General features: G+C 40.6%; 2 protein-coding genes across 6 annotated transcripts in view; one reads left to right on the top strand and one right to left on the bottom strand.

The window, feature by feature from the left end:
* The first annotated feature begins 8 nt into the window (after positions 1-8).
* Positions 9-2,713, top strand: si:ch211-201h21.5 (uncharacterized protein LOC555526 homolog). 5 transcript variants are annotated; one of them, XM_046391786.1, is made up of 7 exons: positions 69-86; positions 387-497; positions 605-793; positions 1,596-1,778; positions 1,849-1,960; positions 2,034-2,170; positions 2,253-2,713. In XM_046391786.1, the coding sequence occupies exons 3-7, from the start codon at positions 611-613 to the stop codon at positions 2,616-2,618; spliced, it is 981 nt and encodes a 326-aa protein (XP_046247742.1). In that variant the 5' UTR covers positions 69-86; positions 387-497; positions 605-610; the 3' UTR covers positions 2,619-2,713. The 5 variants fall into 5 exon arrangements, with proteins under 5 accessions (XP_046247741.1, XP_046247745.1, XP_046247742.1 ...); XM_046391785.1 differs by lacking the exon at positions 387-497 and having other exon boundaries at positions 9-86; XM_046391788.1 differs by lacking the exons at positions 69-86; positions 387-497 and adding an exon at positions 896-1,193 and having other exon boundaries at positions 655-793.
* A 462-nt stretch (positions 2,714-3,175) lies between these two features.
* The window catches only part of tmem131 (transmembrane protein 131), a 32,150-nt gene continuing 11,308 nt past the window's right edge, over positions 3,176-24,017 (bottom strand). The window contains exons 6-41 of the mRNA XM_046391759.1: positions 23,572-23,688; positions 23,370-23,492; positions 23,153-23,233; positions 22,894-23,044; positions 22,742-22,798; positions 22,588-22,649; positions 22,399-22,507; positions 21,867-21,975; positions 21,605-21,758; positions 21,350-21,520; positions 19,884-19,994; positions 19,374-19,508; positions 17,940-18,044; positions 17,756-17,842; positions 17,456-17,608; positions 17,292-17,367; positions 17,078-17,192; positions 16,809-16,947; positions 16,575-16,684; positions 16,412-16,484; positions 16,101-16,252; positions 15,873-16,015; positions 14,559-14,745; positions 10,281-10,466; positions 10,001-10,156; positions 8,605-9,041; positions 8,324-8,508; positions 7,154-7,284; positions 6,924-7,042; positions 6,684-6,836; positions 6,441-6,591; positions 4,869-4,984; positions 4,700-4,781; positions 4,516-4,619; positions 4,252-4,403; positions 3,176-4,148 (exon numbers count right to left, since the gene is read on the bottom strand). Of these exons, the coding sequence (XP_046247715.1) occupies positions 3,882-4,148; positions 4,252-4,403; positions 4,516-4,619; positions 4,700-4,781; positions 4,869-4,984; positions 6,441-6,591; positions 6,684-6,836; positions 6,924-7,042; positions 7,154-7,284; positions 8,324-8,508; positions 8,605-9,041; positions 10,001-10,156; positions 10,281-10,466; positions 14,559-14,745; positions 15,873-16,015; positions 16,101-16,252; positions 16,412-16,484; positions 16,575-16,684; positions 16,809-16,947; positions 17,078-17,192; positions 17,292-17,367; positions 17,456-17,608; positions 17,756-17,842; positions 17,940-18,044; positions 19,374-19,508; positions 19,884-19,994; positions 21,350-21,520; positions 21,605-21,758; positions 21,867-21,975; positions 22,399-22,507; positions 22,588-22,649; positions 22,742-22,798; positions 22,894-23,044; positions 23,153-23,233; positions 23,370-23,492; positions 23,572-23,688 (4,959 nt within the window). The 3' untranslated portion in view covers positions 3,176-3,881. The remainder of the gene's footprint in view (positions 4,149-4,251; positions 4,404-4,515; positions 4,620-4,699; positions 4,782-4,868; positions 4,985-6,440; positions 6,592-6,683; positions 6,837-6,923; positions 7,043-7,153; positions 7,285-8,323; positions 8,509-8,604; positions 9,042-10,000; positions 10,157-10,280; positions 10,467-14,558; positions 14,746-15,872; positions 16,016-16,100; positions 16,253-16,411; positions 16,485-16,574; positions 16,685-16,808; positions 16,948-17,077; positions 17,193-17,291; positions 17,368-17,455; positions 17,609-17,755; positions 17,843-17,939; positions 18,045-19,373; positions 19,509-19,883; positions 19,995-21,349; positions 21,521-21,604; positions 21,759-21,866; positions 21,976-22,398; positions 22,508-22,587; positions 22,650-22,741; positions 22,799-22,893; positions 23,045-23,152; positions 23,234-23,369; positions 23,493-23,571; positions 23,689-24,017) is intronic.

Raw genomic sequence — 24,017 nt, 5'->3', positions numbered from 1 at the left:
ACCCGTGTTTAGTAAACCGTGGAATGATAATACAATTCGAGCCAATCACAACCGCGATTGCGCTGACTCTTAAACTCCACTTCACGGTAAGACTGTTATATTTCAACCTAACTTTAATCATTTAAAATGCCATAATTGCACCAACTTCTAACAACTTCATAAAGATATCAATTTTAAAATCTTCACCCAGACTTTGCCATACGATCGTTTAAACACAAAATGGTAGATTAACATATACCTTAGTTGCCATTGTTGCAACTGTGTAACTTTGTAGTTCAGAAAGATTCCTAAGAATTTAATACCGAGCTCTTCTTCCAATGTATAATTCATCCGAGATCATTTATTAAATTTCTTCTACATTCTCATCTGGTTGATTTTCCTCTTAGTTCTGGATGCGAGTACTGCCAGCAGGATTCATTCATCGCACTTTGAATGTGTAACTTACGCAGCCAACCCAAACTCGTTACTGTGTAAATAAATCGAGTCTGAATCTGAAGGTTTGTTGTAGTACGCTGCATACAGAAAACACAACTGTTCTGCTTTGGCCTCTGAAAGACTTAAGAGACGATGTGAATATGTGAATTTTAATGCACTGATTTCTCAGAGGACGATGGCTAAGAAGAAGGTGATCATCGACACAGACTGCGGCATCGACGACGCTCAGGCTATAATGATGGCCTTGGCAGCACCCAGCATTGAGGTCGTGGGTGTTACGTGTGTGTTTGGGAACACGGCGGTTGAGAACGTGTGTCAGAATGTTCTGAGGGTGCTCTCTGTCTGTGAGCGTGAGGGGGTGAGTTCACTGTGTACGCCTGTTTTCTCATCTGCCATACTGAAGGTTTCCTGAGGCTGAGGCATAACGACGAGTGATTACGTCATGTTTCGGTGTTTCTAGGACATCTAGGTAATGTCACGGGTGTCAGCTCAGCTCCCATTTTGGAACTATTTTGGAACCATAACAGACTTCTTGACTACTGGATGTTCAAACAACAGCCATTGAGCATCTCAGTGTTTGCCAGGCCATGTGTCCTGGAGGTCAGATCCATTCAGAGTTGAAATGTACAATGCACATCTTCCTCAGCGCCACCATCTCGTCCAAATATGGTCACTTCTGGCTCAAAAAACAAAACAAAACGAAACAAGATGGCGATTGCCATAATGCTAAACTTAGGTTTTACAACTGTAGTCCACAGGTAAGTGGGTGACATCACTGTTTGTTTACATATGGTGACACTGTTCAGTTAGCTTCAGTACAAGGTGATAATGTGCTATACATAACTATGGTGTTTAATATCTCTTAAGCCATCATTACTATTATGATAGGGGTGAAAACTTAACCAAGTGCACGGTCCTGGTGGGATTAAAATAAGACTGGTGCTAGTGATGTTAAAAACACCCCACCTCTCCTAAAGAAATAAATGCGGTCACAAAGGGGAAGTTGGAAAATTCTGACACTTGGAAGTTTTCATTGGTCTTTGTTGTAAACTCTGGGATAAAATGTGTTAATGTAATAAAAAATGAACAGTGGTGTGTACACTTTGCTCATCTAAACATGATTTCATGCTTACTTTGATGTGTGTCAACAAATCCTGCAGATTCCAGTATTTCGAGGTTCTGGGGGTCCTCTGGTTGGAACTAACAAGCTACTTAATGACCACTTTGGAACTGATGGACTTGGGGATGTGATTGAAGATAAAGACCCCCAATGGGAGAAGAAAATCCAGAGAGAGCATGCAGTCAGTGCAATGATTAGGCTGGTGACTGAAAACCAGAACCAGGTGAGAAACATCTGGGTGCTCTGCCTGTGAGGCTGCTCTTTGATGTTGTACTAAGATTTGCTTTCCTTAGGTTTCCTTAGTGGCCCTTGGCCCACTCACTAATCTGGCACTGGCTATTAGACTGGATCCATGTTTTCCCCAAAAGCTCAAAGATCTGTACATTATGGGTGGCAACAAGGAAGGTAAACCAGTACATGATTACAGTGTTTGCTTTTGAAACGTGTAGTCTTGAGTAACTTGATTTTGTTTTGGTAGGAATAGGAAATGTGACACTATGTGCTGAATTTAACTTTGCATCGGATCCAGAGTCTGCTTACATTGTTCTTGAAGAATTTCTCTGTCCTACATACTTGGCATCATGGGAATATTCCTGCAGGAATGCACTGACGTGGGTAAGATGTCTTCTTGCAAGATTGGCATAACCCTGCATGGCACTTCCACTTCAAACTCATTTCACTAGTTTTGCCTGTGCAGGAGTTCTTTGAAGAACTGATCAATCAGGACGCACCTGCTGCAGGCTTTATGAAGATGATAACATCCAAATGCTGGGCTTATTCCAAAATGGCCATGATGAATAAGAGAGATGTGTACTTTGGACCCGGCTTCGTTTCTTACGACTCCTATGCAATGGCAGCCTGTATTGACGGCAGCGTGGTAACAGAAAGAATTGAGTGTCCTGTCCGTGTGGAACTGCAGGGTTCAATCTGTCGCGGCATGATGACACTGGATCGCACAAATGAGCTGAAGAAAGGCCACAGCGTGTTTGTTTTGACTAAATGTGATGTCGCCAAGTTTGGTCAGTTACTCATGGAGTCTGTTAGACAGCCAATAAAGAAGTAATCTTTTGTGACAAAGAATAGGAAGAAAAACATACCGTGCCTTGAACCTAATTATTTTTTTAATACTGAATAAAAAAAAATTATATTTTGCTAAAATTCTTTACATAAATGATAAAATTCTTTACAGTTTTGTGTGTTGCATTAGAGAAAGATTCCAGAAGATTTAAATTGCTGAAATTTAACACATCAAATAAAGAAATAAAGTGAAATACATTTTTTTTAATTTTTGCATTTATTGCACCATGCCTGATCCTTTTCTACCCCCCCCCCCCACACACCCCCCCCACACACACACACACACACATATGCCATCCTGCAATGTATATCTGATATCAATAACAAACCTAAAAAGTGTACTTTGTGAAAAAGATTCTTCAGTCTTTTCAAATACACTTCAGACACTCTGACCCCCAAACCACTTCTTACCCTAACCCTCTCCTCACACAACAGGACAGGACTTGGAAATAAAAAAGTTGAACAACTAATATCCTGTTGTGTTCACAAAGGGCCAAAAAAGTTACTGAAATGAAATAAAAAAAAAAATCATGAAAAGCAATGTTTTGCTTAAGTCCTTTATTTAAATTTGCTGACAAATAGAGGTGATGTACAATACAAACCTCAAACTTAAGTGTTCTTTGATCACTTGACCAATGTGTTCTCACAGAAGGCTTTATTTAGAGGGCAAAGCCCTCTTTAACATGGGGAAAGTTCATGTTCACCAAGTTTTTAGGGAATTGGTATTCCAAAGAATCAGATTTAAGATTATGAAAGCTCGCTGCTGCCAAATAAAAGCATAGTGCAGCAAATGTTTGTAAATTTGACTTTTAAAACCAACATTTGTAAGAAACCAATGAGAAGCAAAACGATTGTGAAAACACATGGCTCAAAGTGAGATGTCTGCTCCAACATTAATACTGAATTTTGTACCAAACTTTTAAGTTGGAGAGTGTAGCATTACCAGCCTGTTGTATAACACCAAAATGCCTGCACCGGCCTTAGAATACCATGCTTTCAATATTATTAACTTTGGACACCTGTTAAAACAAATCCAAATAAAAAATTACCCTTTCTGCCCTCAAGAATAAAAAAGCTGCAGAGAACTAAATTGCAGGGTTGGTAGACCACAGCGCTGGGCTACCAAATACATTACACTTCAGGTAACATTGCTTTCTGTTGGGATCCTCCGATTATAAAAGAATTTGACCGAGTGTACAGAGTACATCAAATCCATGACGTGCTTCTGTTAAGTGCAGTCATGTGCTGTTTAATTGCCATTGTCAGAGGAGCTCGGCCAGGGCTCAGAGCTGCGCCGGCTCAGGGTGGGGCGCCACATGCTCCATGGGTTGTAGGTGCGACTCATCTCAGTGGAAGCGGGTGGCGATGGGGCGGGACTGCTGACCAGATCAGTCAAAGTTGTTGAGTTGGTCGTTGGAGGGAAAGAGTGTAAGGCTGAATCTGCGCTCGTTGACCAAATGGAGCTCCCGAATGGTGTGGGTGCAGACCATGGATTGCGGGCATTTCCCAGGAGTGACTAAGAAAAAAAAAACAAAAAAAAAAGAAATAAGGGAAGCTTCACAGTAGTATCACAACAGAGAAACATCTGTGGTACATTTAAAACCAATACAGCATCTTACTGCAGTTGGGGCAGTCGGTGAGCTGGAGCTGTTGGGCCAGGAGTGCAGGGAGTCATTGCTTGGTATTTCCCAGATGGAGGAGGGTACAGGGGTGAACTCAGGCCAGCTTTGCTGAGGTTCTGACGACTTTGGGAGATTCATTCCACTGAAAACTAAACACACACACACACACACCTGTGTTTGAATGCTGCCAGTCAACCACAAACTGTTACATCACTCTATATTTTTCCATTTATCAATAAAACTTGGAAACACACAGTTTACCTCCTGTCAGGTTGAAAGAATTGTTGGGTCCGAAAGCTGAGAATGAGTTGGCAGAATGGAAGTTTGGGCTAGTGGCTGTGTCGATGGGACTCCATAGCCCAGAGCTACAGGACAGAAAAATATAAATATAAGTGATTACACTGGGATTTCCCCTTGAGGTCAGGTCTGGGTGTAAATACATTACCTGTCAGAGCTGTCACTTTCCACTGATGTCATGTGTGCCAGACTCTTTCCTTGGCTGTCAGTCTTGCCTGGGCCAGAGCCACCTGATGAGCACATAAAACATTTGTGTTATCTCGTAAGCAAACCAGCACTGTGATCAAATGTTCATTAGTTAATTATTACATAATTACCTGGGCTTTTATCATAACCAGCAGCTACAGCGGCAAAAGTCGGGTTTCCATTTTTTCCAGGGAGTGGAGTGGCTGCAGACAGTTTATTTCCTGGGGCCTTCTTTTGGTTTCCCTCACTGCAAAAATGAGAAAGAAATTCACCAAATATCTGGATTAGTTTTAGTTAACAGTAAAAAAATACAACATGCTGAACAATATAATTTAATATGTTTATAAAGCACATTTCAAAAAGTTCAAAATCAAGATAAAACTACTAAATTCAATATAATCAGACCACCGACTTGATGTAGGTTTTCTATCTTGATATTTGCACACAGGGAACTGTGTTGTGTCTGACTGAGGATGGACTTTTGAGGACCAAAAAAAATTAATTCTAGTTTACTGCAACTTATCACAAAATAGTGAGAAAACACACAAGCTAAGATGAATTTGATGGATAATATTATTGCTATTCTCTGGTTTCCTCCCACAGTCCCAAAAACATGCACATTAGGTTAATGGGCTACTCTACATTGCCCTGAGGTGTGAGTGTGTGAGACTGTCTCTCTTTGTGTCAGCCCTGTAACTGACTGGCGACCAGTCCAGGGTGAACCCCGCCTCTCGCCTGTATCAGCTGGGATAGGCTCCAGGCCCCCCTGTGACCCTGACAGATAAGCAGTATTGAAAATGGATGGATATTATTGTTATTATTTCAAATTTTCCACACATTTTCCGATAACATTGTTACAGTAAACTATTTTGGCCAGGACAATCATATAGGCAGGCAGACTAATGGAGAATGTAAGACATATTGTCTCAGTCAGACGAATCCAAAGGTCTCAGCCTTATTGGTGTCAGTACTCTGACAAGCCACTAGAGGGCGATTCAGTCTGCCTGCAGACATATGGAGCTCAAACACCCCTGCTGAGTGCTCTGACGTCGCTTCTGCTTTCTGCACTCACAGCAGAAATGCATGCAACTAATCAGCCGTTTCTGGCTAACATAACATGAGCTTTAGTTGTGTATTTTGTCAGGAATCTAGATTTATGTCAGTGTGTATGTTAAATGTGAAGCTCGACTGCTCCTTTTGCCTGAAAATAGCAGTTACTCGGTCTTCCTGATCATGGTGTGTTTATTCTCTTTGGAAAGATCAGATTTTTATATACTTAATAATAAGACATAGTTTGGACAATTTATAGTTGGTTTACAGATTCTGAAAGCTGAAAACCTTATGTTTTCAAAACAGCATGGCAATTGCCTTTAGTGGTGGACATGCCAACCTAAGATAAGAGAGTCATTCCAAGGTGAAATATTTTTCAGCATTTTACCCCATCATCAACAATATGGTTATCACAAAAATACCCCGAATTGCTGTGATTATTTTAGGTCCACATCGCCCACCCCTTGTAGATGCATGTACACAGAGAACAAAAGGGGGGGTCAAACGATGGCACTCTGGGGTACACCACAGAAAAGAAATAAATCTATTTGACTTCATTTTAGTTAAATGTAAAAGTTCTTTCAGTATTTCAAACAAGCAAAAATTGTTTTATTTCATTAGCCAAGTCACTGAGCATTTGACTGGTTAAATACCTGTTACTGTTGAGTACACTGCTGTAGGTGCCCCGGGACAGCAAGCTGGGGGAGGTCGGTGGAGGGGAGCAGGTCCCGGCTGAGACAGATCGTTTCAGGAAAGGGTCTGCGTTTAATGTCTGGAGGGAGATCTGCTGAAGACTGTCAGCTGCTGCATGTGGAGAAGAGGAGAAAATCAAATCTTAGTAAAAGCTTGTCACTGAAACACTGGATATGGCGGGACGGTTTCAGATTTCAACTTACGGACGCTGTTTTTGGAAAGTGGTACATCCCACTCAGGAGGTGCAAACTCCTTCTCTCCTTCAGAGCTGCTGCTGTGACCCAGCTCTGGCACGGAACCACTGGACAACAATTTGGCCAATAGAGAGGGGCGCCCGTCATCTAGTTTTCCATCTACTGTAAAAGCAAACATGTCACAAAGACATCTGGAACCGAAGCACGCGGCAGAGTGACAATATCGAAGCGAACATTTAAGAAACTCACGTCTCTGTTTCTGCACGGGTCTCGTCTTTGGGATGCTGGTGAGAGGGTAGAGAGCTTTGGATGTGAAGCTCTTGCGCTGTTTGTTCTCAAGGGGTGTTACATACGGTAGCTCCAGAGAGCTGAGAACAATAAAGATTTGTAAGAAAGGACAAAACAAACAAACACACAACACCCCCCCCCCCCCATGACACAAAAGATGAAATTCATCACTTGTGATTTAATGAACAGACCTGGATTTTTCTGCTTGGCTGTCTTTCTTCATTGTTCCTTGTTTCTTGGTTTTGGGTTTGATTAAGAAATTTGAAGGTTCGTCTTTCACTTTCCCTGTGGTGACTGTCCGTCCTTTCTTTTTTACTGGTTCCTGGAAGAAATAACATCTCATCACACATCACATAATGTCTACAGCAGACGACAACTGTTTCTAAGTCTTGTGAAGACTTCAAATGTAAAGTTTTTGAGATGTGACTGGTAAGTCAGTAAGCAAGTTTTTATGGTTTGCCAATGTTAGTATGAAAACTGCAAAAGCACAATGGCCAAAATGACCCCAAATGTTTTTTTTCAAAAATGAAAACGGGGCATTTAATGTATGTGTCAGTTCAGTGATGTGCAATGGTGCAAAAAGCCCACATCGCGACTGCTGGCTTGGATCTGAACACACCTCTATACGGTCACATTAAACACCAAAATTAGTCCTGATCCTGAATGCCACTACATTGCCAAATTATCAACTTGATGTTAATAGTTAGATTGCACTGTCAGGATGGAAGTGCAGTGTCCTGCATGTGTTCACAAGAGACATAAACCCTTATGCACTGGTGACAGTGCAAAACAGGTTATTAAGAGTATTCTAAGTATTAAAATAATAATCTTAAATATCTGAAAAACCAAAAAATGTAAAAATAATTTGCACAACAGTGAGGTGGAAAATACTGTGGGGTGGCTGCTGGGCTGCGGGACAGGTCAGGAAACTACAGAGCCACTTGTCTAAATAATTAAGATGAATTAATTCTATAAAGAAAGGCTGAAATCTTTCAGCTGAAGTCACAGTTTTCTCCATTTACCTCTGGTGTCACAAGTGGCAATTGAATGGGTGCATTAGTTTATAGACATCATCCTGGTTATTAATTACTCATGATGGTTTGGCTTCACAAGGTGCACAATATTGCCCTTTCCAATGCCTATGGGTCACCAAGTCAAGTCTCATCAGCTTTTTGCCTTCAAGCCTCAAGAAAGCCGAATCTCACAGCAGATGAGTCCAAATCGAGTCACAAGTCCTCATTTTGGTGACCAAATCTGAAGTCTGTCGCTCTGGTAGAAGCAATGCGTGCACAAAGAGTTGACAGAAACGATGTAAAACACAGGATGTGTGTGCGAGACCATAAGTATTTATTTCAGTGTACCTCTTTGATGTTTGTCTCCACATCTGGATTGGAGGTCTCTGTAGTAGTGGAGGAGCTGTCGTCATTGTCAGCCAGGTTATCTTTGAGCTCATCTCCCTGAGTCTTAATTGTTGACTTTTTCTCTTTCTCTTCCTTCTTCCTCTGTCCTTTCGCTTTGCCCCGCAGTTTCCCTTTGGATTCCAACACTGCAAGCAACATTAACACATACCTCAAAGAGCTGTCAATGATTACAGAGGCCTTGTGCCCCTCTACTCCCTCTTGTTAACAACAAATGTGGGTACCTTTGTTTTGTATTGACTGAGAGCTCTGTTCCTGTTGAGTCTCGCCAAGGGACTCTGGACGGTCGAGGTCATTGTCCATGGCTCCTATCAGGTTGGCATATTCTGCATCTTCGGGACCGAGGCCTCTGTGAGGCAACGATGACCCAGCTAAACTTTGACTCTGGAGATCCAGCTGTTTAGCACTCCGAGCCTTCCGGTGGGTTAGCTGACAGGCAGCTGGAGGGCCTTCTTGGACTGAGGTTGTACTTCCTTTGGTCAGCTGGGAGGAAGTACCTTGCATAGACGGGCGGCTGAAGCCAATCCTGGACCTCTTATCTTGGCTGTCTGAGTCTGATAAGGTGCGGCTGTTGCTCTGTCGGCCTCCAACCCGAGCTGTTCCGTTGCTGGACGTGTATACTGCTCTGGAGTTCTGGGTTGAATCGCCATAATCGTTCAACCTAAATGGCAAAAGAGCGGTCTGTGAAACTGTTCGTCATGCATCTGCCCACTGCAGTTACATTTTCTTTGGATTCCATTGCAACTCTATCATTTGACATTCCTGTTATGATCAACACTGATTTCTTTTTATAGCTGATTGCATTTTAAATTCAGAAAGAAGGGAAGCTACTGAAAGCGACTGCTTTACTTTTTATGACTTATATCTGAGTTAACTGTGTTTTACATCATCTGTGTTCAGTTACAAGGCATGTGGTCTATTCAGATGCCTGTACACACGCACAATACAAGAGACAAAAGACAACTTGAGCTGCCAGTAAGATGATCAATAAATTTAATTGGCTGACATAAAATTAACCAATTAATAGTTTAAGTGATTTTTTAAAAAACATCTGATGGCTCCAGCTTTTCACAAGGGTTTGTTTCTATTCCTTGTCTTTGAAGACCACCATTTTTTTTAATTTAAACAAAAAAGAGAGAGAAGCTACACTAAATGGGTGAAATCACTTATCCACCTGGATGAACAGCCAATCACATTGCTCTCACTCATCAACTGCCTCAAGTTAAATATGCAAAGTTGGACAAATGGGAATAACCAGTGATAAGGACCAACTAGTGGTTAGAGTACCAGACACAGCAAAAACTGTGGGCAGTGGTTAGCCCCAGCACTAACCACTGCTCGGTCATTTGGTTTCTTCTCTTTGTGTCAGTCAGTCTGATGGAACATTTTTTGAGAGAAATAAGTACTGTGAAATAAGTATAGGATTTTTGTGAGCCATTTCAATAACAGTTTCAGAGGAAATTAAATGTTGATGTGGTGCTCTAAAATACTGTATTTTTTTTTTTTTTAATATTAGGTCCATTTTCCTCTTCTGAATTTATCTTTCTGCACTGATGACATCATGTAATTTGATCAACCATTGCCTGAGATGAAATGCTGTGTTTTCCTTGTTACACTTACTTTGAATCACTGTGAATTTGCACAATTTCCCTGAGATTAAATGGTCTCCCAGTCTCCAAGGTGGAGTTGGATTCTACTGAAACACGTCTCTTGAAGGGCTCCCATATGCTCTGAGCCTCCAGGTAGGCCGTAGCAATCACCAACAGAAACATAAAACTGAAGAGACATAAACGCAATAAATGTCAGTCATTAGTTGCACTGAAATACGGAACAAAACTGTGTTTGCATTGCTTGTGGTGCTGCGTTAATGCTATGCTGCAGACTACAGAGCTAAACGCACCTCATAATGAGAGACACTATGACGTAGAGCTCCAGTTCCCAGCTCGGTCTGGGCAGGCTCTCTGCACATGCAGCTAACATGTGGTAGGGCAGCGAGGCATTCAGGACAAACACAAACTCAGAGCCCCCACATGTCACCAATTTCAGCTCCCGGATCACTCGAGATGAAGTGAAGTCAGGTGTAAACCTGTTAGGAAAGGAAATACCCAAGTTTAAAAAGGAACAAAACAAAAATCAAGTTGACCTGCAATCTGAAACTCAATCAATCTGAGAGGTGATAAGCCATTTAGACAAATAATTTGTTTGTAAAAGGCCATAATGGACAAATTCGACCCATTAAATGATCTGACCAGTGATACAGTGAGAGTGTGTGTTTGGTTTTCAAGGCCCACTGTTTCAACAAAAAACAGTCATGTTGCATTTTCATCATTCATCCTCTGGTCACAGACTGAAGGAACTGTTCATTTTCAAATAGAGAGTTTATTCTGATAATGGTCTGGACTGATAAAAGGAGTTTATAGTATATACTCATGTGCACAGTGCAAACAAAATTTTTCTAACCTATTAACTGCAGATGTTTGCTTTGCGAACAGGCCATTTACAAAAAGTTCAGAAGTTTTGGAATGTGATAGCAGGAAAGAGGCAGCAGTAATAATAATAATAATGGGCTACATTACAGTAAAGTGTACAAGTTCCAGGGCCTTGACATTGTACATGTTCAATAACTGGTTTACTGCCTGTGACATTAACTGTATATGGAATTAAGATGCCAAAGGTTATACCATTTTTAGTTTCACATCTGCTGTCCCTGCTATAAGTCAAACCTTCTGCTATGAGAACAGTGCGGCTCATGTGGAGACAAGAAGGACTTTCGCTCTTAAATTTCAACTAGCTTTGGTCCGAAAGTGAAGCTCTTAATAAAAACAAGCTTGATTTTATTCTGTTGTTCATCACACTTGCTATGCGATTTATCATTCAACATTTGCACTACTGTGAGCAAATATTGTTAAATTTGCAATGTCCAGTGTTGAGCAGCATCCCCTCGCCTCTGTTGCTTGTGTTATTTCTCCGGAAGTTAATAAAACAAGGATTAAATGCCACATTCTTCCTGAATCCCACAACCCAACACCAAACTGGCTGAACATCAGACAACCTGTCAAACTCTGCACAAAGCAAAAGAGTTGGATTAATTTGCACCCCCAAGCAAATGTGTCTGACCTCATTCCACACAGAAATGAATAGGAAACAAAATACGGTCTGACTGTGCCGATACCCAGAAGTCATACCTGCAGCCCGTCAGAGAACTACCTGAATCAACAGTCACTTGCTAAACTAACTGGACCACTCTTCTCCAAATACTGCTCATTTTCAAGATGCATAAGCTGTTCAGATAATTATAAACAGTTGGCTATGGAAACAAGGCAAACAATACACTGTAAGTGTTTGTCTGTCAACACTATTTACATTCATATTACACACTATATGATGGGCCACCTGAACATTCTACCAACAGGAATTTTAATGATATTGCATTTTAAATACATAAACAGATTTGCACCTATCATACCTTCCACTCCTCTGAAATTACTAGAAAATAAGTTGCCACACTAACAACATCTGCTTGTTTACAACAGCTAAACTAACTAAAATCAGAACGCTTATCAGTGAAGCTGGGTGTGGCTTTCATTTGCTAACATAAGAACATGTAGATGCGAAGACCTTCACAAGTGTTTTCACTTATATTGGGCAATTAGATATGTGCTCAGGAGTAGGTTTTATCACAGCAGGTATTTTCACATGTAACAGTATTAGGATTACGCTTAGGATCTTTTGTATTGTATTTGTATAATAAATGCATTTAGGAAAAAAAATCCCATTTTAGAATAGGATTTTAGCTGTTAGCTGTCCTAACTAACTAAGTTGGGATAGCATCATAAACTCAAAATCATTGCCAAAAAACGGTAGCACCACTGTATCGCAATGACAGGTAGGACGGGCAACAACATGAACACTGAAAGGCTATGACTGAAAGGCTAATCAGCAACCGTTCAGAAGCTAACTCTGCTATTAGCCTGAGGGAAAAGTTAACTCCTAGCTAACAGTGATGTTAACCTGTTAGGTTTAAATTTCCATGACCACGAATTATTGGGTGTATATCCTCTCCTCCACTGCCACAAATAATACCTCTGACTCTTTGAAGCTAAAACTGAATTTGCTGGTCCTTTGCAGCAAGGTAACCATACAGGGAGTTTTGTGTTTATCCCACATACAGATACAGGCATGTCAAGAGTGCCTATTGGAGAATCAAGTTCATACGTTAGCTAAAATTTTTGGTTAGATATGAGATGTGAGGTCTGAGATAGCACCGAACACACCCATGAGTTTGGGAATTGCTTCCCTACAGGCAGATGGGATTTTACCTATTTCTGAAACGGAATTTATTCTGTAATGAGGTCCCTGGTCTTGGCACTCTGGCTAACTGTAAAAACACCTTGTGACAAAGCCATCAATAAAGTTATTAGTTTCACCTGTGGTTTACCTGCTATTACAGGACGTAACTGGACCTTTTCACTGCAAACATTTTGACTTGTAGGAAAACCACATGTGCTACCAATAACACAAAAGATGGTTTTCTTCTAATCAGGTGACTCAGCATGCACAATACCAGGACCCTGAAACTGAAAAAGCTAAGTGGAATTCAGTCATCAATAATCATTTGCACCTGTGCTTGTCCTATTGTGACATGTCAGAGTGTCTTCAGTCTTAAAGGCCTATCATGGGATGTAACGCCACTTTATGTACCAATAAGAATGATAAAAGTGCACATGTGTGTGTGAATGGACTCACAGAGGTGGGAGAGGGCACAACAGACAAAATAAATGGTGTAATAAGGCTGTGTCTGGCTTTTAAACAAACGTGACACTCTTACTGTACTTAAATAGCTTCAAATTAGTATCGCAGCAAAGCTGAAGACAACGTGATCCAGTGGAACTTTAAAAGACACTTTTTCCAATAGAATGACAGTCTCTAACAGGAAACCAGTGAGGCCTTTGCATATGCGTGCTAACTTATCTTGACTTGGTTTGACTCAGCCCAGTGCGCCAGGGATTTGCATTTCCATTACAACACAGCTATCTGTTTGGTGCGTCTTGAACTGATTTCATGCTGTAGCTCTTTGTCTAACACCTCACTGTTTCTGTATATACTCTTTCTCACTGCAGTAGCATTGAAGAAAAGCCACTAACAAAGCTCTCACAGTTTGGTATCAATCACATTTCATTTCCTACTTATCCGATTATTTTGCTATTTAAAGCCTTTTATTATAAAGCCGTAAAATCAGGAAATGAGTTTTACTGAGCAATAACTCAACTTGACTCCTATACAGATAAAAACCAATATGATAACACAGTAATCACACAGATATCTGAAAGTACAAACAGAAACACAGGAGAGAAACTTCAAACCACAGAGATTTAGCTGAAAGCTGCAAAAGAACCGAGCTGAAGACACAGACTTGTCGGTCTCCTGTACAGACATTAGTTGAGTCTCACAACACGCAGTCACAGTCAGCAAAACATTAGCACAACCCTTTTGGTGGTGGGCCGGGGTGTGTTGGCCACACGCTGGAGATGGAGCCATGTCAGGCATGGCTCAGCACAGCTCAGCGTGGCTGAACTGGTAATGTAACGTCAGCATGGCATGGTTTGACTCGACACGGTCAAATGCTTTCACAGCAGGACAAAGTTTTAATGCTGCTGTGTCAGAATACTGGATAGGGAAAAATGAACTTACATTCACCTCCCACCACTTCAGTGCCTTTGATCTTGGACAAGCACACAGTCTATTACATCGGGATTTATTGTCAGAGAGGCTGAGGACAGTATATAACTTGAGAGCTGGGGTCACTGTAACTTCTGAGTAAAATATGGTTGAAGAAAAATGCCCTGATTTGAATATTTGAGGTGAATGTGTGTCCATTTTTAGAGTGGACTTGAAGTTGAAGTGAGAAGGAAAAATGAGACTTGAGGGGACCAAGCAGAGGCTGTAGAGAGACAGAGAGCCAATTCATCCTCTTACTGAGGGCTTACTCAGTGAGAGAGGCTGAGGACAAGTATTAATAGAGCTTGCGGGTGATGGGGAGAACACACACACGCACACACTCTGGAGTTCTCATGCAGAATCCATATACTTATGTTGACTTGGTTCTCAAGCTGCAAGTCAAAATAAGATGCAGCAAAATACTTGTGGGCAAAGAGAAATAATACGTTTGTTCACTTACAGTATGATGAGGTCTTTTGAAGCATTTGGCTTAAGTGCAAATTCTTGACAGTTGAGAACTTTAAATCCATATCCCTCACAAGCTTGTCCGTTTATTTCTGCCGATTTGATGGTGATCGGGAGCAAGCCTGTGTTTTCCACTCTGAAGGTTCTTTTGAGAGTGTAGTTTGGCTCCTTGACTTTTGTCTCTGAAATAAATGAAGCAATAACATTTAATGGACACTGAAGTTATTGCAAAGGAGACAGAAAGGTGTGTTGTTATTCTGTTTGTTGCATTGCATTTTCTAAAACCTGTAGGAAGTATAAACAATTTTGTGAATTTTTTTTATGATCATCATCATCAGATTCCTGGGCAAACAGGATGGTTTTATTTTATCACTGTGTGTGTGATAATTGAAGGCATGTGCAAAAAAGTTGGGAAATTGTAGAAAAAATAAAGAAAAGAAATTTGAACAGTAAAAAAAGTATATAAAAATGAAAGAAAATAATATAGAATAAAATAAAAGTGTTACAGAAATTATATACCGTCCCACTGAACATACTGATGCTAGCCATAAATCCAGCATACAGAATGTGTCTCACTATGCGTTCACATCAGGCACTGATAATCTCACTGTCACTGTGATACTGCTTAGGCTTTCTGGTACTGTTACCTACAGTAAAACAGACTCTGATACTCCATTTACACTTCCGTTCATGCGTCTTGTGCAGACAAGACGGCTGTTCGTGCGTGTAACTGCATCCCAGAGGCATTAAACACTGACTGAAATCAGACTGATTTCACACACACTCTGGCCACATTTTGATAAGGCCAGATACATTACAACTTTTACTCTTCCAAGTGTAACTAAATCAGTAAGCCGCCTGCAGAAGCAGCTACATACATGATAAGAGTGCTAAAGTCATTCTCTGTGATTCATATGGTCCCTCATCTGTTCAACTGCTACATTATCTATGTAAGTGAGAAAACAGGGTGAGAGTGTGATTCACTTATGTGCCTGTATTAGCTTATGGATAGCTGTTAGCTTGCTTAGCTGTTAACTACTAAATAACTGTTAATTGTACAACCATGATTCCAAAAATGTTTTTTATTCATGTTTTACACAGTGTCACATTGTTCTTCCTCTGAAATGGGGCCGCTCTGATCAAATCAAATTTGTCATTGGGCCGGTGAAGAAGTGAAAATGTGGTTGAGTGTAAATGTAAATCTAAGCGTATGAAATGACATTTGAATTTTATCTGGACACGAGACACCTGAAACAGCCCAGTGTAAATGGGGCATGCGGTCACACTGATCTCAACTGTGAAAACTCACTCTCTGTGCAGTCTTTCAGCAGGGCCTCAGTCATCTTGAACCTCAGCGAGCTGCCTTGTCCTGGAGGCTTCCCTGCAACTTTGAGGCTCTCGGTCGTACCTCGGCCGTGAAGAAGGATTGTGTCGATCACAGTCAGGTTATTCCTAAACAGATTCACGATGAAGTGCACAGTTTCAGGAGAGAAACGCATATTTTGTAAAGGGATTGTTTGGTTAGTTCTGATGTTACCTGACTATGAGGAGGGAGGAGACGCTGTGGTTGCTGACGGGAGTGAATCTCACGTTGAACGACTTTACTTCTCCGGGCAGCAGGAGGAGGTTGTACACAAAGGGTCTGGTCGATCCCTCTATGAACCCTGTACTGCTCTTTGTTAAGGATGTCTGCCAAACACACAGAGGGCCTGTTAGAGGTAAACAGCTTCCACATGCTGCCTCCGTCATGGACAGGAGGACTGCAATTAACAATGCAACTACGTGCCAACCAGCTGATTCTCTGAAAACCTGAATAATGGTGAACTTTATTACTCTTGATTCACTCACTTGATTTCTGTGAACCTGAAACTCTAAGGTATTTGTGTCAATGTTGATGTTTGACAAATTTCCTAAAGGCAACCTGGGGAATAAAATCAGAAAAGATCATTGTCAGAGAGAGATGAGGGGGGGGGTAAACAAGAGCATGCCGGGGCTTGTGGAGATTTCTTACCGGTCGGCCAGCTTTCCAGAAAACACTGAGGGGTTGGGTAACAGGGCCAAAGGGAGAACTTGGACATAGACAAGTACGTCAGCAGGATTTTGCAAAATCACCTCCTGATCCTGCAGAGATACAGAAAGATGCCCCCCTCCATTTCACACACAGAACATTTAAGAACCACTTAAAACATCCCCGCATGTGTGTGTGTGCACATGCAGTGACAAGAGGTGGATTGTTTCTACTCACAGAGGAGCTGTTTGTATTGGTTAGAGGGAACATAATTCGCTGTGAGGAGTTAACCACTGAAGGCCAGGTCATCTGTGCTGTCACTTTAGCTTGCACGTTTTTCTGAAGGTCTGTGTTGACTTCAAAGACAGCTTCAGTCCTTTAGTAAGGAAAGAAAACACTTGTGATATTCTTTCAATAACCCACGTGGGTGGAGCAACTAATTTAACAACAAAATCTAATAATCAAAGCTCAGTGAACCAGTGAATCCTGACGCCTAAGGTGCTTACTTGTGGCCTGAGCGTTCTTTTAGCTCTTTCCATCGTCTGAGGAGTTTCTGGTGGAGGTCAACATCAGCGTCCCAGATATCCTCCTGCAAAGCCAGCCCATGAGGCTTGGACTCAGCTACGAAAGATAAAAAAAAAATAATTTAGCTCTGACTCTTGTTTTGTAAGATTTAAACATTACACACACTTAAAAAAAACAAACAAAAAAACACCTTACATTTAAGCACAAATGGCAGGCCCACATAACAGTGATCACCACACTGTAAGCTGGCGTCAAAATAAATATTTGCCACCTGAAAAAGATGGAGGAAAAAAAATAAGTTTATGTTTATAAAGATATATACGGCTTACGAATGATGCTCGTTGAGATGATGGGGTTACCTTAGATTTACGTCTCGGCTCCAGCTCATCTTTGTTGTTGCGAAGTCGTTTGTAATAGAAACGTATGTCTTCTGTCAGCGATCGAATCTGCTGTAACCTCACTTTTTGTGTAAAAGAGCTCTGTATGCTGTAGCTTTGATGAACAACTTTCCCCTGAAGAAACACACACACAGAAATGTGAAGAGCTTTAACACCTCAGGCATTTAACAGGGAAGTAGGCCTGTGCAGATGATCTCATCTCTTGCCTGTACAGGACAGGTGTGACATGTTACATGCGAGTCAATATTAATGCACACTTACTGGAAATGAAGGTGGTAAAATGATGTGTTTGGGAGAGCTGCTTAATGTACCCACTGCGATTACAGCTTTCACTGGGATGGTTAATATCTGAGGGAAACAAGAAAAAAAAAACAAATCACGTCACAAATCGATTGGATGCTGGTTGTTCAGCTGACATAAACAGCTGACCTGACTGGCTACTTACCTCATAATCTGTAGTTAAGTGTATGGCTCCATCATACACGCCTTCCAGCGCCTTGGCCACAAGTGTCACTCTGAAGGCTGCATAATAGCCAGATGCTAATATCACCTTGGTTAAAAAAAAAAAAACAAAACAGAAATACGTGAGTTAGTCTTTCTTTTTCTTCTTTTTCTTTAATGCAAAATTACTTTCACATGAGGATGCAGTTAGCTGTAATGTATATTCTAAAGTTTCATCAATTTCGGGCATTTAAGAAAAAGGGTCTATCTGTGATCTTCAAGTGGTTTTGACATCATGAGATTCTGTTTTTACATACTAGAGCAAAACTGACATGACAGAAAATGCCTTTTGCTTGGTCAAAATAACAGAAATTCTTATGGCATTCTAAATATTAAAATCACATTTTTAAATGATTGGTGTTTAACTTTCTGATACAGAGAATTCATTTTGCTAGGAAGAACAAAGTTGTACCTGGTGAGACATAAAGTCTTCATCTAAATACATAAAGTGAGTGCACTGATTACTGAATTGAGCTATGACATAAGATCTTAAACAATAATTAAAACACTGAAAGAAAACCATTACAAACTGAGTAGGACAGCTGAGTCTGCATCACAGTAACTACGAGCTATTAATAGTAACATTAATTCCTTCAGGAAAATATTTGCATGAGCACATCATTGGCAAGATAGCTGTCTCACAAAGAAGCCAATTAAAATGACTCATCAATTTTGAAGTTTCAAAATAAGTGCTGTTGGACACTATTTCATGAGTTTTCCAGGGCAAAAAAACAGAACTCGATTGTGTGTCTGTAATGGAAATTCATGCTCTTATTCTCTCTCTTAAGAGTGCAGGTCAGCTGTCAGGCCAGGATGACCTTCGGTGTGCAGAGACCTTAAAGCAGAGCATCCTCCTTTCCTGTGAGAAGCCATAATCCTTTTGCTCTCACACACATAATTTAGAAAAACTCTCCATGAGGAGAGATAAGACTTCATTAAGAGTGCTTGCATTTTTTAAGTAGGCAAAGATGAAAGGATCGCTGTTCAGTTCAACAGCTTTCAATTTTTTGTCAGTGCTGAGAGAAGTCGAATATATCTACAAAGGTTGAGCATAACTTCAGCGTTTCCTCTTTTGCTTTTGAAAGACATGAGTCCCATATGTATACTTAAAACTGCTTTTTGAATTCACTTTATTATAGAAATGACCAACAATGAACAAAGATGTTGAAATGAGGCTCAAGTGACACAGTCTTAACAGAAACCTAACATGAGAAGTTTCATGAAGGTGGGACTACCTGCTGGGCTGGATTGGTGACATGACTGTCCATTACCTTCAGTGATGGAGTTTGGGTTCTTGCTTGTTTTTTTTTAACAAAATTTAATGTGATTGGGGCATAAAGCCAAAAGCAACTTGGGAATGACACTGTGGATGTCTTACTGTTCTGTGATTGGAGGCTGAAGTGTTCTGTAGCTCTCGTAGGCGACTCAGGGCCACAGTTGTGTTTCCTTTCTCTGTCTTCAGCAGTTCCATGGACAGACTTTCTCCTGTGACCAGCCAGGACTTGATCTCCAGCTGGAGGACAGAGAGCAGTATGACAGGGACTCAAAGGACACCGAACAAAGTGTGACCGTATTTAAAATTGCTCAAACAATTTATCAGCTACCACTGCGGATATGAATGCGTTGCACAAAAGCTTGTGTTGCAACTGTTAAACAGCTGTAGTGAAAATATTTGAAAGCACAGGTCAGCATATTCAATAGACCACGTGCAAGAACCTTACACAATGGACCTTGCAATGTATTGGGCAATGAACAATCACCAATGTCAATGTTTTTTTTCACACAAATTTTTCCAAATTTCCTCCTAGAAACTCTGACACTTGTTGCATAATCAGCTACAGCTTCATTTGTATTATGTAAATAAGGGTAGTATACTGTCTGAACTCACCTCTATGGGATTACTGTTAACCACCACAAATATGATGCTGCTGGTGTGTGTTGCACTGCGAACACCAAAGTCCATAAGGTTCTCCTTCAGACTGGGAGGCAGGACCAGTGGCTGTGCACACCAGGCGACACAGAACAAACACCACATTACAGACAGTCAAAGGTGAAAAACTGTAACTACTCATTTGCTTAAAATTTATTTAAGACCTAAATCTTAATTCTTGATATCTGTTTTACTATACTGAATCAAATTCCATAATTATGTATAGTTTCTGTGAAACAGCTTTGTAAATTTGAATATATAACAGAATATATAGAACTAAAAAACATGGCAGACTGCAGTAAAAGCACTCTGGTTGCGTGGTTGTTGCAATAACTAGCTAGGCTGTGGCCTCTAGAAGCCACCACCACACTTCCTGCACTCTGTCACAGAAACAGACAGCTAGACAGCTGAAGTGACAGGCAGCTGGTGAAGCTGCTATAGCCAGCCTCATCTTATACCCATCTTCAGGATGTGACACATTTAGAAACGAAGAAGCAGTTACATCCAATCATGACAGAGAGAGAGAGGAAAAAAAAAGTACTAGCTTAGCATATTTTAGCAGTTACCGCCATCTCAACCTTTGATTTGATTAGGCTAACGGCTCTATATATGATATTGTGAACATTAATGTAGCGCAAACAACTATTTGCTGTGCAAAGACATTTGAATTGAATTGAACTGAATCGAGTCTCACTTCTTGTGTATGTGTTGCAATCTCTGTTGTTTGTTTTGATGGCCGGGCTGGTCGTGTGTGCATGTTACTGCATGTGAGCTACGTGCTGGCTTTTCTTCTCCTTGTACTGTTGAGTAACTTGAAGGGAACGCAATATTTCATGTCTATTTTCATGAATTACGGTCTAGAATAGCCATGACCGCTAATGAGCTGTTAGCAGTTAATATTATGAATTTGTTCTGAAATTAATGTAATCTCCAAATCATCTCAAAATGTCACTTTATTTCATATTCAGCTACCTTTAACCAACATTTATATAAAAAATGTAAATGTATTAAATTGTGAATTCGTTCATCATACTAATTTCAGTATAAATATTAATAGTAAAAAACGGTCAGATAGAGAAATACACTATACAGACAATATGCAGCTATTTCTCAGCTTTTGTCTACACAGAGTATCTTTAAGTCCTACAAGCTAACAAGATGCTGTGTTTTCAACTTGTATTGTGCAAATGTTAACAGTATATGCATTTTTTTAAAAGGTATTATTCGGGTTCTTTGGTTATGTTTGGTGCAAAAATATCACCATATGAATAAATCAGGAAGAAGATCTGTTATGCAGTTAACCAGCCAGCTTGTTTGAAGAATACAGACTTACAATGTAATGAACAAGAGAATTACTTTAATTGTAACTATATGACTTAAAAAGTGTTATTTGTCCCTAAATAAACTGTATGTCCAGCGTGTACCTCCAAGAAGCCTGTGTAGGCCCTGACAGGCAGGTGAAACTTTGATGCATTTGTGATGAGCAGGATGTTGCTGTCTATATGGATGGAGGGTCGGACTGGCCGGAAGAGGAGGGAGAAGATGTAACGTGACTCATGTGGGGGAATAATGATGGGTGAACTGAAGTTCTGCACCTAAAAAAGAAAGCGAAAAGATGATGTCGCATTGATACACATAAACCACACTTAACAATGTGAGTGACCTCTGTTAACACTCACGTTAAACATGGTTTTGGCCTCCTCTGGCAGAGACACATTGTGTATGCGGATTGAGAAGCTGAAGGCATTTGTGAGGAAGATGGGTCTGTCCACTGGGTCGACAGGGCTGTCCCGGATGTGAAACAGTGTAGCTGTGTGGTCAAAGCCCAGATAGCTGCCAGAAGAGACGACAAACCAGAGAAACCAAAACTCTTATAGTATTTGTCGTCAGTATCATACAACAAGCCACTCACTCTCCATGTACGTCCACAAGACAACTCACCCTTCTAAAACTTCTGCCTGGTATGGGATTTCAAGCTTGGAGTAACTCTTTTCTTTTGCTTTAACAGTTATTTTACCAGAGAACTGGTAAGGTCTTCTTGCTTTTGAGGCTGCATTGAAAAAAGATTGAAACAGTGGATAAGTATGCTGCAAAGGGATACAAGACACCATGAGAGGAAGATGTGTGATACCCAGCCAAAAAGAGTAATGAGGACATGATGTAAAAAGTCAAGAATGTCCAAATCATTACTAATCAACTATCGATATGTATTATAAGACACACATAAAATGTAAAAGATATTGACAGCTATTGTGATTAGTTTTTCACCATAGCACACATAAAAAAAAACAACAGAAATGAGCATATGCAAAATCTAGCTTCATCTGAAGTACAATGCAGTACAATGTATTTTTATACATTCCCCTTATATTTTTGGTTAACTTGTGTCTGCATCATATCCTGGATTCAGTGCAGGATGTTACAATAGACTGTAAATGTGAAATACTAGCACATGAAAAAAAACATTACTTACCATCAAAACTAATACTTGCAACTTTGGTATATCTGCTCTCTCCAGCCTTCAGTGTGACTGCTTTGAAATCTATTGTGACTGCCTCATTGGATGGTGTTGTACGTACACTCTGTGCATAATTAAAAGACAGGGTTACATAAGGCTCAGATAAGCATTTAAGGATTTAAAAAGGCCACTGAGGATACCTACTGTAATTGGGACATCTTTTGTTCCTGAATTTAAAAGGTGTAGATTCAGCAGTTTGGGCCGATCTGTAAAGTAAAGGGAAAGGAAAATAGTGGAGGAGTGAGAAAAGAAGTTCAGGGAAAGAGCGCAAAACTGCAAGATAGTTATTTTTTCATACCTTGTGACCGCAGTGTACCAAAGTCAAGCATCTCTGTGGAGGAGTAGATACCAGGGGCTGCACAAAAAGAGGAAAGACATTTATCTGACAAGGTAAAAAGGACACCGAGTATTAAATTAAATGTATTCATTTAATTGGGATTGGTAGCACACCTGATGTGACCTCCACCTCCACAGGGAGGATGATGAACTGGTCCTCATTGGGGGCATTGGTCTTGATTCGGATGAAAGCCGTGTGGTTGTCTACATCTCTCGACGAGAAGCTGGCTCTCATCACCCCTTTTGTCTCAAAAGGGGGAATCTCCTGGAGGGAGAAGAGCAGCATGGGTGACAGTGATTCAACTCTTGACCGCCATTATCGGCCATCTTCAAATCAAAATGGCTGACGTTAACACTGAGACGTGAAACTAACCCATAATTTTCCAGTGCCTCCTTGTTGACCTGTGGGAAGCTCTAGATGCAGATCCCCACCACTGGAGTACATCTCAACAACCTGGGTTAATACGCAGAAAAACAAACACACCCAATACATGTCGTATTAATCCATCAACATTCATCAGCTGGTCCATGCAGAACTAAGTCAAACACATGCAAATTTAGCCATTCGCTATCCTGATTACTGTAATTACCTGCAGTGGTTCACTGTACGGGTTGTGGATATGTATTAGAGGTGAGAAGCTGCTGTTCACTGGGACTCGCGCTCCGATGAAGGGCCGCAATCTATATGGATTTGGGATTCCAACCCCAAAAACCTTCAGGACAGAGATGGAAGAGCCAAATTAGCAAATAATCACTCAATTCATAAAAAATGAATTTTATTTTGGTTACTACCTGGTATGTGAACACTCCATGATGTGATGTATTAATAAATAAAGTGTTTTCTACATTCCCAACTACTCGAGCTAAAAACACGACATCAAATGACGTGTTCCCTCCTGGAGGAATTATCTGTTGGAAGAACAAATGGAAAAGAAACAACATACATGAGGATAATACAGTACAGCAAACACTTTGACAGAATACAGCTTCTCACAGTTGTTTACATGTACTGACGCTTAAACAGCTAATAACCTGAAAGATCTGAAACACTCCCTCCCACAACTCCTGGACTTAAAGGTCTGCTTCTACAAAGACATTGCAGCTACACTCTAACTTTAGCATTTTGGTGGTGACTGTGGTTGCAAATAGTGACTGTTCCGTGGTTTCTGCCTTTGATTCCCCTAAGAAAATTTAGAAGTAACACATACAATCTACACAAACAGCTAAGAAACAGAATA

This window comes from Scatophagus argus, chromosome 6 (genome assembly GCF_020382885.2).
Source record: "Scatophagus argus isolate fScaArg1 chromosome 6, fScaArg1.pri, whole genome shotgun sequence".
Lineage (NCBI taxonomy): Eukaryota > Metazoa > Chordata > Actinopteri > Scatophagidae > Scatophagus > Scatophagus argus.
The sequence above is the reverse complement of the archived record's forward strand: the minus strand, read 5'-3'. Positions and strand labels throughout refer to the sequence as shown.